At 62.2% G+C, this 16,270-nt stretch overlaps 1 protein-coding gene across 7 annotated transcripts in view; it reads left to right on the forward strand.

Annotated features, from left to right (window-relative positions):
• Positions 1-16,270, forward strand: part of HSPG2 (heparan sulfate proteoglycan 2) — a 44,162-nt gene that overhangs the window by 24,424 nt on the left and 3,468 nt on the right. The window contains exons 43-86 of one of the 7 annotated variants that reach the window (XM_085558415.1): positions 62-162; positions 483-663; positions 1,148-1,210; positions 1,391-1,513; positions 1,601-1,741; positions 2,586-2,728; positions 2,813-2,948; positions 3,036-3,181; positions 3,264-3,402; positions 3,481-3,635; positions 3,735-3,873; positions 4,011-4,162; positions 4,552-4,690; positions 4,810-4,967; positions 5,318-5,456; positions 5,540-5,691; positions 5,787-5,925; positions 6,006-6,157; positions 6,242-6,380; positions 6,463-6,614; positions 6,698-6,836; positions 6,919-7,070; positions 7,154-7,292; positions 7,383-7,526; positions 7,601-7,735; positions 8,200-8,381; positions 8,455-8,647; positions 8,734-8,913; positions 10,729-10,989; positions 11,202-11,397; positions 11,487-11,584; positions 12,081-12,347; positions 12,422-12,534; positions 12,612-12,759; positions 12,842-12,958; positions 13,201-13,285; positions 13,370-13,514; positions 13,587-13,686; positions 13,770-13,879; positions 13,954-14,062; positions 14,142-14,240; positions 14,855-15,076; positions 15,328-15,560; positions 16,047-16,149. In XM_085558415.1, coding sequence (XP_085414541.1) covers positions 62-162; positions 483-663; positions 1,148-1,210; positions 1,391-1,513; positions 1,601-1,741; positions 2,586-2,728; positions 2,813-2,948; positions 3,036-3,181; positions 3,264-3,402; positions 3,481-3,635; positions 3,735-3,873; positions 4,011-4,162; positions 4,552-4,690; positions 4,810-4,967; positions 5,318-5,456; positions 5,540-5,691; positions 5,787-5,925; positions 6,006-6,157; positions 6,242-6,380; positions 6,463-6,614; positions 6,698-6,836; positions 6,919-7,070; positions 7,154-7,292; positions 7,383-7,526; positions 7,601-7,735; positions 8,200-8,381; positions 8,455-8,647; positions 8,734-8,913; positions 10,729-10,989; positions 11,202-11,397; positions 11,487-11,584; positions 12,081-12,347; positions 12,422-12,534; positions 12,612-12,759; positions 12,842-12,958; positions 13,201-13,285; positions 13,370-13,514; positions 13,587-13,686; positions 13,770-13,879; positions 13,954-14,062; positions 14,142-14,240; positions 14,855-15,076; positions 15,328-15,560; positions 16,047-16,149 — 6,459 coding nt within the window. The remainder of the gene's footprint in view (positions 1-61; positions 163-482; positions 664-1,147; positions 1,211-1,390; positions 1,514-1,600; positions 1,742-2,585; positions 2,729-2,812; positions 2,949-3,035; positions 3,182-3,263; positions 3,403-3,480; positions 3,636-3,734; positions 3,874-4,010; positions 4,163-4,551; positions 4,691-4,809; positions 4,968-5,317; positions 5,457-5,539; positions 5,692-5,786; positions 5,926-6,005; positions 6,158-6,241; positions 6,381-6,462; positions 6,615-6,697; positions 6,837-6,918; positions 7,071-7,153; positions 7,293-7,382; positions 7,527-7,600; positions 7,736-8,199; positions 8,382-8,454; positions 8,648-8,733; positions 8,914-10,728; positions 10,990-11,201; positions 11,398-11,486; positions 11,585-12,080; positions 12,348-12,421; positions 12,535-12,611; positions 12,760-12,841; positions 12,959-13,200; positions 13,286-13,369; positions 13,515-13,586; positions 13,687-13,769; positions 13,880-13,953; positions 14,063-14,141; positions 14,241-14,854; positions 15,077-15,327; positions 15,561-16,046; positions 16,150-16,270) is intronic. The other 6 variants (XM_077788175.2, XM_085558416.1, XM_085558417.1 and 3 more) reach the window with 6 other exon arrangements.

The raw sequence follows: 16,270 nt of genomic DNA on the forward strand, positions 1-16,270 counted from the left end.
GTTGTCCCCACGTGCACGGAGGGGAGGCAGGAGCGGGGCTCACCTTTCTGTGTGGTTGCAGAGACCCCCGACAAGCCCATCACCGTCACTGTGGAGGAGAAGCGGGTGCAGCGGGTGCAGCCTGGCGCCGATGTCACCTTTGTCTGCACCGCCAAGAGCAAGGTGAGGGGAAGGGGGCACAGCATGGCAGGGGTGCTGCAGGGCACCCCTGGCTGTGTGCAGGAACATCAAGGGTGTGGAGATGCCCCTGGATGCCCACCTGGTCCTACAGAGGAAAGGGACACCCAAGGATGTACTCATGGGGACGTCCAGAGCACAGGAGCTGTTGTGCCCATATGGACCCCCAAGCCCCCTTGGGACCTTACGTAGTTCTGTGGGACATCCCTGGGTGCCACCTCTCCCCCATGGGTGCACAGCTGGGTATGTGCCCCCCATTGGGCCCATCCCAGTGGCCTGAAGCCTCCCCACCTCTGTCCCCCCAGTCTCCCGCCTACACCCTGGTGTGGACACGGCAGAACCACGGGACGCTGCCGGCGGGCGCCGTGGATTTCAACGGGATCCTGACGCTGCGCGGCGTGCGGCCCCAGGACGCCGGAGTCTACGTCTGCACCGGCTCCAACATGCTGGACATGGACCAGGGCACCGCCACGCTCTACGTCCAGGGTGAGCCCCGCACTGTGGCTCACCCCGTGGTGATGGGGTGATGGGCAGCACCAGGGTGATGGGCATATTGACTGCCCAGACAGGAGGGTGGTGGGCCAAGGCACGGTGTGGTGATCACACTTGGCCCCCCCAGTGCTGGGTTTGATGGGCACACTTTCTGTTTGGAGGTCGATGCCCAGATGCAGGGTGATGGACACATTCAATGCCTGGATACCAGGGTGATAGGTTTACTTGGTCCCCAGTCCTTCAGGTGATGGGTACACTCACCACCCTGGCTCTGTGGTGATGGTGCCCAGATGCCGGGGTGATGGGGACGTTGAATGCCCAGACACTTGCTGCCCAGACACCGGGGCAGTGGGCAGGTTTGGTGCCTAGATGCCAAGGTGATGGGCAGGTTTGGTGCCTGCACATCAGTGTGGTGGGCAGGTTTGGTGCCTGCACATCAGGGTGGTGAACACACTCCCCTGAGACCCATCCCCTCCAGCAGCTGCCTCAAAGACTCAGATGTTCTACGGACCCATTGAGTTCATGGAGGGGCACAGACCGGGTAAGTCACCAGGGGAGGGTTCCTGGGGGTCCGCATGCTCCCCCCACCCACTGCATGCTGGGGCTCCACGTGCACCCCGCTGCTGGCTGTGCCACGCCACCCCGCTTCCCACCACCCCACCGCCTGGGGACAGCACCGGGGGGCCTGGCGAGCCCTAAACCCCCCCGGGTCTCACCGCAGCTGGCACCGCCAGCGCCCCCACCGCCACCGTGGAGCCGGCCCAGCTGAGCGTGGCACCGGGGCAGCCGGCCGAGTTCCGCTGCGTGGTCACCGGCAGCCCCCAGCCCACCCTTGAGTGGCTCGGTAGGTGCCCCCTGGGGACGGGGAGGACGCTGGGAGTGGGTGGGGGGACACAGCGAGCAGGGGTGATGGCAGGCCGTGTCCCTGCAGGTGCGCTGCCGCCACAGGCTGTGGTTCAGGGCGGGACGCTGCGTTTTGCCGCGGTCGAGCCCGCTGATGCCGGGCACTACGAGTGCCGGGCACGGAGCAGCGCCGGGCAGCACACGGCACGCGCCTTGCTCCGTGTGCAAGGTGAGCGGCGTCACCATCGTCCCTTCCATCCCCATTATCTCCATCGTCAGTCACCCCATTGTCGTCATCATCCCCATCTTCTCTGTCGTCCCTGTCACCCCCATCACCCCCATCCCCATCATTTCCATCATCCCCATTACCCCGATCATTCCCATCACTGCTGTCATACGTCACCCCTATTGTCCCCATTGGCCCTGTCACCTCTCTTTCTCCCATCATCACCCATCATCTGTGTCCCTCCCCATCAACCCTGTTGTCCATCTCCATTGTCTTCATGGTCTGCATCATCCCCGTAACCCTGATCATCCCTGTCACCTCCCATTGTCCATCCCCCTCATCCCCACCATCCCATCATCTCATCATCCCCTTTGTCCCCATCATCCCATCATCACCACCATTGTCTCTGTCACCTCTCATTCACACCCTTGTCCCCACCATCCCTGTCACTCTCATTGTCCCCACTGTTCTCTTCTTCCCCTTCATCCCTGGTTGTCCCCTCAGCTCCATTATCCCATCGTCCCTCATCATTCCACTGTTCCCATCACCCTTATCATCTCCATCATCTGCATCATCTCCAACATCTCTGTGCACCCCATTGTTCCCATGTCCCCATTGCCCCCAACACCCCCATCACCCCCATAGTCTCTGTTGTCCCCATCATTCCATTGTTCCCATCACCCTTATCATCCTCATCATCTCCATCACTCTCATTGTCCCTCATCACCCTCATCACCACCATCATCCCCCGGTGCCCTTCACCCTCATCGTCTGCATCACTCATGTCACCCCCATTGTCCCCATCCCGCCATTGCCCCCAGCACCGCCCTGATCCCCCTCCCCACAGGCGCAGGCACCCCACAGGTGCAGGTGAGCCCGGAGCGGACGGAGGTGCAGGAGGGCTCCACGGTGCGGCTCTACTGCCGGGTCTCGGGGTCCCCCACTGCCACCATCACCTGGGAGAAGCAGGGAGGCACTCTGCCACCGCAGGTGAGCAGGATGCTGGCACCCGTGGGTGCTCCGGGGGGTGTGGGTGCACCACCGGTGCCACTGACACCCACCCTTGTGCCACAGTCCCGCGCTGAGCACGGTGACATTGCCACGCTCATCATCCCTGCTGTGACGGCGGCTGATGGTGGCGTCTACCTCTGCGTGGGCACCAGCGCCGCTGGCACGGCCCATGCTGCTATTGAGGTGGTCGTGGTGCCAGGTGAGGAGGGTGGGGGACACCAGTGGGTTTGGGGATGGATTCTGGGGGGCTACAACCCACCCATGTCACCCTTTTTGCCCCACACAGCGGCGGCGCCGCCTGTCCGCATCGAGTCCTCGTCCCCATCCGTCACCGAGGGGCAGACCCTGGACCTGGACTGTGTGGTGGCAGGACCCAGCTCTGCCACCGTGATGTGGTACAAGCGTGGGGGCTCCCTGCCCGCTGGCCACCAGGTAGGGCACAGCAGGGTGGGCAGCACCCCAAATGCTGCCCCGTCCTCTGCTGTGTGACACCACAGCATGTCCCCAACTGCAGGTTTCAGGGTCCCGGCTCCGTGTCCCCCACGTCACGGCAGCTGATTCAGGGGAGTACGTGTGCCGGGCAAGTCTGGGGACCGCTGTCCGGGAGGCATCTGTCATTGTCACCGTCGTGGCTGCATCAGGCTCATCCTACGGTGAGGATGGGCTCAGCAGCACTGGTAGGAGCAGCTGGTTCCAACAGACGGTCACAGCTGCTCTGTCCTCCCCTGCAGGACCACCAGCTTCAGGTGTCCCTGTCCGGATCGAGGCATCCTCATCCACTGTGGCCGAGGGACAGACCCTGGACCTCAACTGCATCGTGGCCGGGCAGGGACAGGCCACTGTCACCTGGTACAAGCGCGGGGGGCCCCTCCCAGCCAAGCACCAGGTAGGGGATGCAGTGATGTTGTGAAGGGTGGCTGGGGTCGATGCACGGCCCTGTGCAAGCCCAGGTGGCCCTGGTGGCCCTTGTGTCCCCTCCCCACAGGTGTCCGGCTCCCGGCTGCGGCTGCTGCAGGTGACAACAGCCGACTCGGGCGAGTACGTGTGCCGGGTGACCAGCGGGGCCACCACCAAGGAGAGCGCGGTCATGGTGACCATCCAGCCCAGCAGTGCCGGTGCCTATTGTGAGTGGGGACAGGGGGTGGGTGGCAGTGCCAGCGGGGAGTCCTCATGTGTCACAGCACTGAGCCGTGGCTCAGGTGCCCATACTGGCGAGGCCCTGCTGTGGTCACTGGTGTCACCCTCCTGTCTCGGTCCCCAGCCCCAGGCAACACGACTCCCCTGCGCATCGACTCCCCGTCCTCTGCCGTGGTCGAGGGACAGACCCTGGACCTGAACTGTGTCATTGCCAGCCCCACACAGGCCACTGTCACCTGGTACAAGCGTGGGGGGACCCTCCCAGCCAAGCACCAGGTAGGGGACACGGAGAGGGGACGTCACCAAAGGGGGTGGATGGAGCTGACCAACAGCTCTGGGGAAGCCTAGGTGGCCCATCCAAGTCCTGTTGGCCCATGCAAGGCCGGCTGGCCCTGGGCAAGCCTAGGTGACCTGTGTGAATGCAGATGGTCTCATGGAAGCCCAGGTGGCCCCTATAAGGCCAGATGACCCCATACAAGACCAGGAAACCCCATGCAAGCCCTGGTGGGCCATGAAAAATTAGGTGACCTATGGAAGTCCATATAGCTCATTTAAGTCCATGAAAGGTTAGGTGTCCCCATTTAAGCCCTGGTGGTCCCATTCAAGTCCACATGGCCCCATGGAAGCCCAAGTGTCCCCAGTAACCCCCCTGTCCCTCCCCACAGGTGTCTGGCTCCCGGCTGCGGCTGCTGCAGGTGACAGCGGCCGACTCGGGCGAGTACGTGTGCCGGGTGACCAGCGGGGCCACCACCAAGGAAACCTCCATCATGGTGACCATCCAGCCCAGCAGTGCCAGTGCCTACTGTGAGTGGGGACAGAGAACACGGGAGGTTTCCCACTGGGGGCTGACACTGCTCCCAGTGTCCCTGGGCAGGTCACACACACGGTGGTGGTCACAGTCTCTAACCCATCTTGGTCCCCAGCCCCAGGCAGCAACACCCCACTGCGCATCGAGTCCTCGTCCCTGTCATCCCCCGTGACTGAGGGACAGACCCTGGACCTGAACTGTGTCATTGCCAGCCCTGCACAGGCCACTGTCACCTGGTACAAGCGTGGGGGGACCCTCCCAGCCAAGCACCAGGTAGGGGACACGGAGAGGGGATGTCACCAAGTGGGGAAGATAGGGATGACATACAGCTCTGGGCAAGACCAGGTGCCCATCCAAGTCCTGGGGACCCCATGCAAGTCCTGATGACCCCATGCAAGGCTGGCTGGTCCTGGGCAGGCCCAGATGGCCCTGTGACTGTGGAAGCGTGAATGACCCCATGGAAGACCAAGTGACCACAAGGAAGCCCAAATGGCCCCGTATAAGTCCAGGTGGCCCGTTCAAGCCCAAAGTGGCCTTGTGCAAGCTCAAGTGGCCTTGTGCAATCCCAGACGACCCCTTGCCAAAGCTGATGGTCCCTGTGACCCCTGTGTCCCTCCCCACAGGTGTCTGGCTCCCGGCTGAGGCTGCTGCAGGTGACAGCGGCCGACTCGGGCGAGTACGTGTGCCGGGTGACCAGCGGGGCCACCACCAAGGAGATCTCCATCATGGTGACCATCCAGCCCAGCAGTGCCAGTGCCTACTGTGAGTGGGGACAGGAGGAGGTGGCTGAGGACTGGGGGGCAGTGCCGCAGTCCTTAGGGTGACCCTCCTGTCTCTGTCTCCAGCCGCTGGTGTCACCCCTCCAGTGCGCATCGAGTCCTCATCGTCCTCCGTGGCCGAGGGACAGACCCTGGACCTCAACTGCATCGTGGCCGGGCAGGGACAGGCCACTGTCACCTGGTACAAGCGTGGGGGGCCCCTCCCAGCCAAGCACCAGGTGGGGGACACTGAGAAGCATTTTGGGGTGGAAAAGGGATTTTTGGTGGTGTTGAGGGGTTTATGTCCCCATTCTCACATGTGTCACCTCTCCAGGTGTCGGGCACCCGCCTGCGCATCCCCCAGGTGACAGCAGCTGATTCAGGGGAGTACGTGTGCCGGGTGACATCAGGCAGTGTCACACATGAGACATCCCTCATCGTCACCATCCAGACTGGCGCTGGCTCCTCTTATGGTACTGAGATGGGTGAGAGGTGACATAGGGACATGGTGAGGACACAGTGGTGACCCCATGGACTCTCCTGCCACCCCCAGCCGTCGGTGTCACACCACCAGTGAGGATCGAGACCTCCTCCGCTGCTGTTACCGAGGGACAGACGCTGGATCTCAACTGCATGGTGGCAGGACAGGGTCATCCCCATGTCACCTGGTACCGGCGCGGGGGAGCTCTGCCACCAAACAGCCAGGTGGGACATGGGGGAGGTGGCTTTGCCCTGCAGGCCACAACCCACATCAGGTACTGATGTGTCCCCAATTTGTCATGTCCCCAGGTGGCAGGGACCCGCCTGCGCCTTGCCCAAGTGGCAGTGGCCGATTCAGGGGAGTACGTGTGCCGGGTGACCCTGGGGACTGTCACGCAGGAGGCATCTGTCATTGTCACAGTGCCCAGCAGTGCCGACAGCTATTACAGTGAGTGTGAGAGCGGGCAGCGCTTGGGGACAGTCGGGTGTCACCTTGGTGATAAACGTTCCCTTTCCCTGTCCTCTCTCAGCCTCTGGCATCTCCCAGCCCCTCCGCATCGAGTCCTTGTCCTCGGCCATTGCTGAGGGACAGACCCTGGACCTCAACTGCGTGGTGGCAGGGTCCGGCCCCACCACCGTGACATGGTACAAGCGTGGTGGCTCCCTGCCTGTTGGCCACCAGGTAGGGGACAGGGGAGAGTCACTCTGAATTTGTCCCTTCCCCTGCTCCGTGGTGCTGACTTGTCCCCTAACTGTTCCCTCCAGGTGTCAGGCACTCGCCTGCGCATCCCCCAGGTGACAGCAGCCGATTCGGGGGAGTACGTGTGCCGGGTGACATCAGGCGGCATCACGCAGGAGACGTCCCTCATCGTCACCATCGATGACGGAGACAACCCACCCCACTGTAAGTGCCACCCTCCAGGGGACAGGTTCCTACTGGTGTCAGGGACCACTGGGGCCATTCACCCTCTACCCTGCCCATGCAGCCACCAGCATCACGCCACCCATCCGCATTGAGTCCTCAGCATCCTCTGTCACCGAGGGACAGACCCTGGACCTGGACTGTGTGGTGGCCGGCCAGGGACAGGCCACCATCACCTGGTACAAGCGCGGTGGGGCCCTCCCAGCCAAGCACCAGGTAGCTTGGGACACCGGTGGGGTGGGGAACGATGGTTGCTGTGCGTGGAGGGGTGATGCCACCACCTTCTGTTACGTCGCCAGATTTCGGGGTCCCGGCTGCGGCTGTCACAGCTCTCGGTGGCTGATTCGGGAGAGTACGTGTGCCGGGCTGACACGGGCAGTGCCTCCCGCGAGGCCATTGTCTCTGTCACTGTCACCTCCCGTGACAGCTCCAGCTACCGTGAGTGCGGCCACAGGGTGAGGGAGGATGCTGAGGGGAGATGGGTGATGTGAGTGACCTCATGGCCTCTCTGTGCCTTTGTCCCCACAGGTTTGCAGAGCCCCATCATCTCCATCGACCCGCACAGCATGGCGGTGGCACCAGGTGAAGATGCCACCTTCAAGTGCCGTGTCCACGATGGCGCCCGGCCTGTCAACATCACTTGGCGTATGGGGCCTGGCCAACACTTCCAAGGTATGGTGGTCCCCAGAGTGGTCCTGGCATGGTCCCCAGGGTGGCCCTGGTGCTGATGGCTCCTCCCTGCCCAGACAATGTGAAGATCAGTGCCAATGGCTCAGTCATCTCCATCACCGGTGCCCACGTGAGCAACCAGGGCGCCTACCACTGCGTGGCCTCCAACCGCTTCGGCGTCGCCAGCAGCGTCGTCAACCTCGTGGTGCAAGGTATGAGGTGGCCATGGTGAACCTGTCCCTCCATCTGCTCCAGGTGTCCTCAGGGCACATGTGTCCCCATCCCCATGTCCTGCATGTGCTCCAAGTGCCCTCAGGATGGTCTTCCTGTTACCATGCTGGTGTCCTCCATGTCATCCAGATAGCACTGGGGTGATGGTGTCCCTATCCCCATCTCCTTTCTATGCTTCAGGTGCTCCTGGAGTGGTGGTGCCCATGTCCCCATGCTGGTGTCCTTCCAGGGGCCCCTAGGAGCTGTGATGTCCCCATCCCAGTTGCAGATGTCCTCCATGGGCTTCAGAAGCTCCTGAGATGTTGTGTCCCCATCCCCACACTCATGCTTATTTCCTCCCATGCTCCCAATGCTCCCAGAGTGATGGGTGCCCCTATGGGCACCTTCCAGCTGCCCTTCATGGTGGTGTCCTAATCCCCACCACAATGCCCTCCTCCTTCTCCAGGTGCCCCCACAGTGTCAGTGATGCCACCAGGCCCTGTGACAGTGAAGGAGGGCAAATCCCTGAGCCTGGAGTGCCTGGGCCGCGGCGAGCCACGGCCGCTGGTGCGCTGGAGCCGGCTGGGCTCCCGGCAGAAGGTGGAGCACCAGACGCTGCTGCACATGGACAGCCAGGCCATCCTGCAGGTGAGGGAGCACCCAGGGGCGCCACGGGGCACCCGGGAGTGCCTGGTGCTCATCCCCACCCTGTCCTCCCCAGCTCTCACCAGCCAAGCCGGAGCACGCCGGGACCTACGTGTGCACGGCGCACAGCGCCCTGGGCTCGGCACAGGCACGGGTGGACGTCAGCGTGGAGTCAGCGCAGCAGCACCCCGGGGCCCCCGAGGTCACCGCACCGTCCACCGTCACCGTGGTGGCTGGGGACACCGCCACACTGCACTGCGTGGCCAGAGGTATGGGGAGCCTGGAGGACAGTGGTGGAGAAGGGATGTTCTGAGCAGTACCTGACACCAGGGTGATGGGCACGGTGTGGTCGTAGGTGACCCAGTGCCCCGGATCGAGTGGTCGAAGCTGCGGGCACCCCTGCCCTGGCAGCACCGCGTGGTGAACGGCAGCCTGGTCATCCCTCGTGCCGCGCAGCAGGACTCGGGCCAGTACATCTGCAACGCCAGCAGCCCCGTCGGTTCCACCGAAGTCTTTGTCACCCTCGATGTAGAGAGTAAGAAGGGAACAGCAGGGGGCTGGGGTGTCCACATGTTCCTGCTGCCACCTCTGCTGTGGCCATCACCCGTCCTTCCTCTGGCCGCCTCCACCCTTACATCCAGCCCTTCCCCATGAGACCATCCTCACTCCGTTGCAGCACTCATCCTCCTCCTCTCAAGCTCTGTCACCAACCCTTCCCATGGGTGTGTCCACCTGCTTGTCCTATCCCTGTGCATGTCCCTCTCCACTTCTGCTCTCTCATTCATCCATCTAACCATTCATCGTGGATCCTTCCATGGCTCATCCATCCCAGCTCAAGCCCATCTCTCTATCTCTGTTCATATCTCTCCTTCCATCTTTTCATCGTGGATCCATCCATCTCATTCATCTCCAGCACACACCCATCTCTATATCTCCTTCCTCTAACATCCCTTTCTTCCTTGAGGATTCACCCTTCACTCATCCATCACAGCTCATGTCCATCTCTCCATCTCTGCTCAGACCTCTCCATCTGTGTTTTCCTTGTGGACTCATCAATTTTAGCATGCACCCATCTCCCTGTCTTCTTGCTCTTCCATGCATTTTGTCCTTGTGAATTCACCCATCCCTCATCCATCATAGCTCACATCCATCTCTCCATCTCTTCTCACACCCTCCATCCATCCCTTCCTGGTGGACTCATCCATTGCTCACCCACTCCAGCTAACATTCCTCTCTCTGTTTCCTCTCGCACCCCTCCATGCATCTCATCCTTGTGCATCCACCCATCTCTTGTTCATCTTAGCACATGCCATCTCTCCATCTCCTCTCACACTCTTCCATCCATCCCTTCCTAGTGCATCATCCATCTCATCCGTCCCAGCACATGCCCAACTCACCATCTGCCCTCAAACTCTGCCAGTCATTGATCCACCCACCCACATACCTACCTCTTCCTTGTGGATTCATCCATCACTCGACCATCCCAGCTCATATCCATCTCCTAACTCTTCTATCCATCTCTTCTTTGTGCATCCATCCATGTGATCCATCCCAGTATACACTTGTTTCTCAATCTCCCCTCAAATGTATCCATCCGTGCCTTTCTAATACATTCATCCATCATTCAATCCTTCCAGCTCACATCCAACTCCTTATTTCCTGTCTCCCACATCCACCTTTTCCGTGTGCATCATCCATCTCACCCATCCCAGCACACACACAGCTTGCCATCTCCTCTCAGACTCTCCAATCATCCACCCATCCACCCATCCACCATCCATCCATCCATCCATCCATCCACCCATCCATCCATCCATCATCCATCCATCCACCCACCCATCCATCCATCATCCATCTATCCATCCATCCATCCACCATCCATCCATCCATCCATCCATCCATCCATCCATCATCCATCCACCCACCCATCCATCCATCCATCCATCCATCCATCCATCCATCCATCATCCATCCACCCATCCATCCATCCATCCATCCACCCACCCATCCATCCATCCACCCATCCATCCATCCACCCATCCATCTATCCATCCATCCATCCATCATCCATCCATCCATCCATCCATCCATCCATCCATCCACCCATCCATCCACCCATCCATCCCTTCCTTCCTGGTGGATTCATCCATCACTCCTGGCCATCCTAGCCATCCACATCTCCATCTCCTCTCAGTCCTCTATCCACCTCTTCCTCATGGATCCATCCAACTCTCATCCATCCCAACACATGTCCATCTCCATCACCCCCTACACCCCTCACCGACACCCTCCTTGCCCCGCTGACCCATTCCTGGCCCCATCATGGCTGACAGCTCCTCCCATCCCACAGCACCTCCATATGCCACCATCCTCCCGGAGGATGCGGCGGTGCGGGTGGGTGACGCGTTGCAGGTGCAGTGCCTGGCCCACGGCACCCCCCCGCTGCACTACACCTGGGACAAGGTGAACGGCAGCCTGTCGGCACGCGTGGCCCACCGCGCCGGCCTCCTCCGCCTCAGCCCCGCGGCCCCTGCCGACGCCGGCACCTACCGCTGCCTCGTCGCCAACCGCGTCGGCACCGCCGAGGCCTTCGCCCGTGTGGCTGTTCACGGTGAGCCCATCCCTGGGTACCGTTGGTGCTCCACGTTGGGTGGTGGCACTGCTGCCGGTGCCCTCGGAGTTCTGCCTCCTGCCCAGGCGATGCCGGTGCTGACGGGTACCGCTGGGGCTCCACATCCCCGTGGGTGATGCCGTTGGGGCTCTGCATCCCACCCTGCTTATCCTGGTGTTCCTGGGTACCACTGGGGTTCTGCATCCTTCCAGGTGACGCTGGTGAAGGTGGGGACGTCGCTGGTGGTCCCTTGGTGGTGCGGGTGACACCAGGGAGCCTCGTCAAGGGGGTGGGTGGCACTGCTGAATTCGCCTGCTCTGTCTCCGGGGATCCCCGTGCCCGTGTGGAGTGGCTGAAGGAAGGTGGGGAGCTGCCCCCCACCCACAGCGTGCGGGATGGGGTGCTGAGGTAAGGAACATGGGACCGGGACCCCCACAGGAGGTGGGACCCCCGCACTGTCCCCCGTGGGGTCCCTCATCCTGGCTGTGTCCCCACAGGATGCCGGAGCTGGTGACGGGGGCACAGGGCGTGTATGTGTGCCGGGCCAGTGCCCTGGGCGGACAGGCGGAGGACAGGGCCACCCTCACTGTCCAGGGTAGGAGCATCACCCCAGCACCAGGGGACATGTCCACCCCCTGACCTGTTCCCCACCACCAAAGGCACCCCAGGACCCCCATGTCCCTGCACCGAGGGACCCCCCAGCACCTTCCATTTCCCTACACACACAGGTGCTCTGATAGCCCCCAATGCCCATAGTGACCCGAAATCTCTCCTCAAGCCTACAGGCACCCCAATACCTCCCACCCTTCTCCATGCCTGTGGACATCCTGACACAATCAGTCACTCTTCACACCCATGGACACCCCAGTGCCCCCTGTCTCTTCCCACACCCATGACCACCGTGCTAGTCCCCATGTCTCACCATGCTCACGAGGACTCCCAACACCTCTGGCCTCTCCTCCTTTCTACAGCCACCACAATTATCCCACATCCCCTCAGGAACCCCGTTTCTCCCTATCTACCACTCCAGTGCCAGACTGCGATGCCTCCCTGTGCCAGGGGTTCACCCCAAATCCCCACTGTCCCCCCAGCTCTCCCCAGGGCCTTGATCAACATCCGGACCGCAGTGCAGACAGTACTGGCAGGGACAACCGTGGAGTTGGAGTGCCTGGGCTTGGGGGAACCCCGTCCCCACGTCACCTGGAGCAAAGTGGGGGGCCGCATCCGCCCCGGGGTGCAGGTCCGTGCCGGCACCCTCACCATCGAGCAGGTGGAGCGGGCTGACGCCGGGCAGTATCGCTGCACCGCCACCAACGCCGTGGGCACCGTCCAGTCCCACGTCATCCTCCACGTGCAAGGTGAGCACGGGGACGCAGCGGTGGGGACGCACACCGTGTCGCCGCAGGCTGGTGACACCTCCGTGCGTCCCCAGCCGCTCCTCAAATCGCCGGGCAGCCGGAGGTGAAGGAGGTGTCCCTCGGATCGGCAGCCGTTTTGCCGTGCTTGGCATCTGGCTTCCCAGTGCCAGAGATCACCTGGAGCAAGGTACAACGGAGGGGTGGGGGATGGCAGGGGATGTGGGGGCTGCTTGTGGGGGCTGACCCCCCTCTGCTGTGCCACAGCTGGAGGGAGAGCTGCCGGCAGGTGCCAGGGTGCAGGGGAATGTGCTGACGCTGCCGGCTGTGCGCCCCGAGGATGCCGGCGTCTACACCTGCGTGGCCGCCAACCACCGCGGCCAGCAGACAGCGTACTACGTGCTGAAGGTCCAGGGTGAGGACAGACAGAGGGAACAGATGGGTGGATGGGATGGGGGTGGTGTGCCCTGCTCCTCCTTACCCTCCCATCCCTGCAGAACACGTGGTCCCCTATTTTGGGCAGTCGCCCCGCTCCTTCCTCCCCCTGCCCACCATCAAGGACGCCTACAAGAGGTTTGAGATCCTCATCACCTTCCGACCTGATGCTGCTGATGGTGAGCCTGTGTGCCCCAAGTGTCTTTTGTGTCCCCCTTTGTGTCCCTTCCATCATTTCCTTCTCCCTTCCCTACCTTCATCCTCCCCTCCCTTCATGCTCCACTTGCCCTACTTTATTAATCTGAGACCTCCAGTTTATGGGGGATTTCTCCTCCATTCTGGGAGGATTTTGAGGTCCCCTAGGATGTGTCCCCCATCTCAGGATGGGGACCATCCCATCTGATCCTCTGACACCCCTCAGGCCTTCTCCTGTACAATGGGCAGCGGAAAAACAGCGGCGCCGACTTCATCTCCTTCGGGCTGGTGGGTGGACGCCCCGAATTTAGGTGAGACCTATGAGCGGGTGTATGGGAGAGGTGGGAGACGGGTGCCAGCACACACCCACACCCCTTGTACCTCCAAAAAATCAGGTTTGATGCTGGTTCGGGCATGGCCACCATCCGTCACCCCACAGCGCTGCGGCTGGGCGAGTACCACACGGTGCGGCTGCTCCGCAACCTCACCTGGGGCTCGCTGGGCCTCGACGGGCACCCCGCTGTGAACGGCACCTCCCAGGTAGCACCTTAGGGTGGGCTGTGGGGTGGGGCCAGGGCGCTGGAGCTGGTGCCCACCCTGGTGTTCCTGCAGGGGAAGTTCCAAGGGCTGGATCTGAACGAGGAGCTGTACCTGGGGGGGTACCCCGACATCGGCGCTGTGGCGAAGACGGGGCTCAGCCGGGGTTTCATGGGTGAGTGAGGGGTCTTGGGGGGCACCGGGGTGAGGGGACGTGGGCATCATGTGACAGTTCTGCCCATCTCCACCACCCCACAGGCTGCGTGCGCCAGCTCCGCATCCAAGGGGAAGAGGTGGCCTTTGGAGACATGGACCTGCAGGCACACGGTGTCACCAATTGTCCCACCTGCCAGGACCGGCCGTGCCAGGTGAGGATGGAAGGGAGGAGGTGATGCCCACCCATCCCTGCCCACTGCTGACACCCATGTCACCCCTCACCCAGAACGGTGGCGTGTGCCAGGACGACGAGACTGGCACCTACGTCTGCCGATGTCCCCACGGCTTCACTGGCAGCAACTGCGAGTACTCACAGGCTTTGCACTGTCACCCGGGTAGGTGACGCCACTCCCTCCATGGGGACATCATCCCATGTCCCTTCAGGATGGGTGCTCATGGCTTCTCACCCCACAGAGGCGTGTGGGCCTGATGCCACCTGCGTCAACAGGCCAGACGGGCAGGGCTACACCTGCCGCTGCCACTTGGGCAAGACTGGGGAGAGGTGCACCGAGGGTGAGCGACACAAGGGACACAGCTGGCACCATCCTGGGACATGGGCATGGGGTGGAGACCACCCAGGGAAATGGAGACATGGCTGGTGAAGTGGATGTAGGATTGGGGACCACTCCACGGAGATGGGGACATAGCTGGGACAGCCCTGGTGAAGTGGATGTAGGATTGGGGACCATTCCATGAAGATGGGGACATGGCTGGGACTGCCCTGGTGAAGTGGATGTAGGATTGGGGACCACTCCACAGAGATGGGGACGTGGCTGGGTACCGCCCTGGGGACACTGGCTAGAGATAAAGACCATCCTGGAAATATGGGCACCATGGGGATGGAGGCTGGTGTCCCATCCTGGGAATGTAGGTTGGGTCTCACCATGGGGTTGGACATTGGGCCTCACTGTGGGGTTGGAGGTTGGGGATGGAGGCTGGGGATGGATGATGGGTTCCCACCTTGGGGATGGATGGATGCATGGATGGATGGATGGATGCATGGATGGATGGATGGTTGTCCCACCTTGCGGATGAAGGCTGTGGATGGATGTTGCTCTGAAGATGGAGCTGGAGGTCCCACCCTGAGGTGGTGGGGTCCCGCACTGGGCACTGACTGGGATGTGCAGGTGAGGTGGTGAACGTGCCATCGTTCGATGAGGAGGGAGCCTTCGTCTCGTACCCGCCCCTCACCAACGTGCACCACGAGCTGCGGCTGGAGGTCGAGTTCCTGCCGCTGGCGCCCGACGGGCTCCTGCTCTTCAGTGCCGGCAAAGCTGCCCCTGTCGAGGACTACGTGGCCTTGGCCATGATCGGTGGCCACCTCGAGTTCCGCTACGAGCTGGGCTCAGGTGGGTGGCACAGGGCAGGGGGCACTGTGGACAGGTGGCACCAGGGACCGTGGGAGTAAGGGAGTGACACAGCATTACCAGGGTGCACTGCCATGAAAGGGGTCCCTCAGCCACAGTGGGGTCCCCAAATGTCACTGGGGTCCTTGGGAGTCACTCTTGTCCTCAAGCATCACCCAGGGCACATCTCAGGTCTGTGAGTCTCCCTAGTTGTCCCTCAGTGCCCTCCACAACACCACGCCCTGTCCCCACAGGCCCGGCAGTGCTGCGGAGCGCAGAGCCAGTGGCCCTGGGCCAGTGGCACTGGGTGACAGCGGAACGGGTTCACAAGGATGGGACACTGGTGGTGGACGATGCTGCCCCGGTGAAACGCTCCTCACCTGGCAAGAGCCAGGGGCTCAACCTGCGCAGCCCCCTGTACCTGGGGGGCACCGAGCCCCCCCTGCGGCCCCCCACCAACGCCTCCTTCCGCGGCTGCATCGGAGAGGTGAGACCCCCCTTGTGTCCCCTTGGAGGGCAGCTGACCCCCCTCAGGTGGGGAGGGGATTCCCCCGTACTGGGGACATGATCCTCTTGGTGGGGAGGGAGGTGACCCCACTGATGTCCCCTTGTTGGGGGGATGACCCCTCTTGGTGTCCCCTGGGGAAAATCACCCTGTTGATGGTGTCCCCTTGGCTGGGAGGGTTCCCTCACTGGGTTGGCTACACCTCGTCTTGGTGTCCCCTTGTTGATGTCCCTCACTGGGTTGGCTACACCTCGTCTTGGTGTCCCCTTGTTGATGTCCCTCACTGGGTTGGCTACACCTCGTCTTGGTGTCCCCTTGTTGATGTCCCTCATTGGAGAGGTGTCCCTCACTGGCGTCCCCTCGGCCTGTTGGTGTCCCGGTCGGGCAGTGACCCTGGTGGCGGGTGACAGTGGGCGGTGGCAGGTGACAGTGGGCAGTGGCAGGTGACAGCGGGCGGTGTCCCCACAGGTGTCCGTCAGCGGGAAGCGCCTGGAGCTGCGGGAGCGTTTCCTGCGCAGCCGGGGAGTGCGGCCCTGCGGCCACCGCGCCCCGTGCCGGCCCGGGACCCGCGGTGAGAGCGGGCACGGGGCTGGCATGGGGGCGTTTGCACACGTGTGTGCAGTGCGTGTGCTGCACGTGTGTGTGTGTGCAGTGCGTGTGCATTGCTGCGTGTGTGTGCTGCACATGTCTGT

This window comes from Lonchura striata, chromosome 21 (assembly GCF_050655825.1).
Source record: "Lonchura striata isolate lonStrDom1 chromosome 21, ASM5065582v1, whole genome shotgun sequence".
Classification (NCBI taxonomy): domain Eukaryota; kingdom Metazoa; phylum Chordata; class Aves; order Passeriformes; family Estrildidae; genus Lonchura; species Lonchura striata.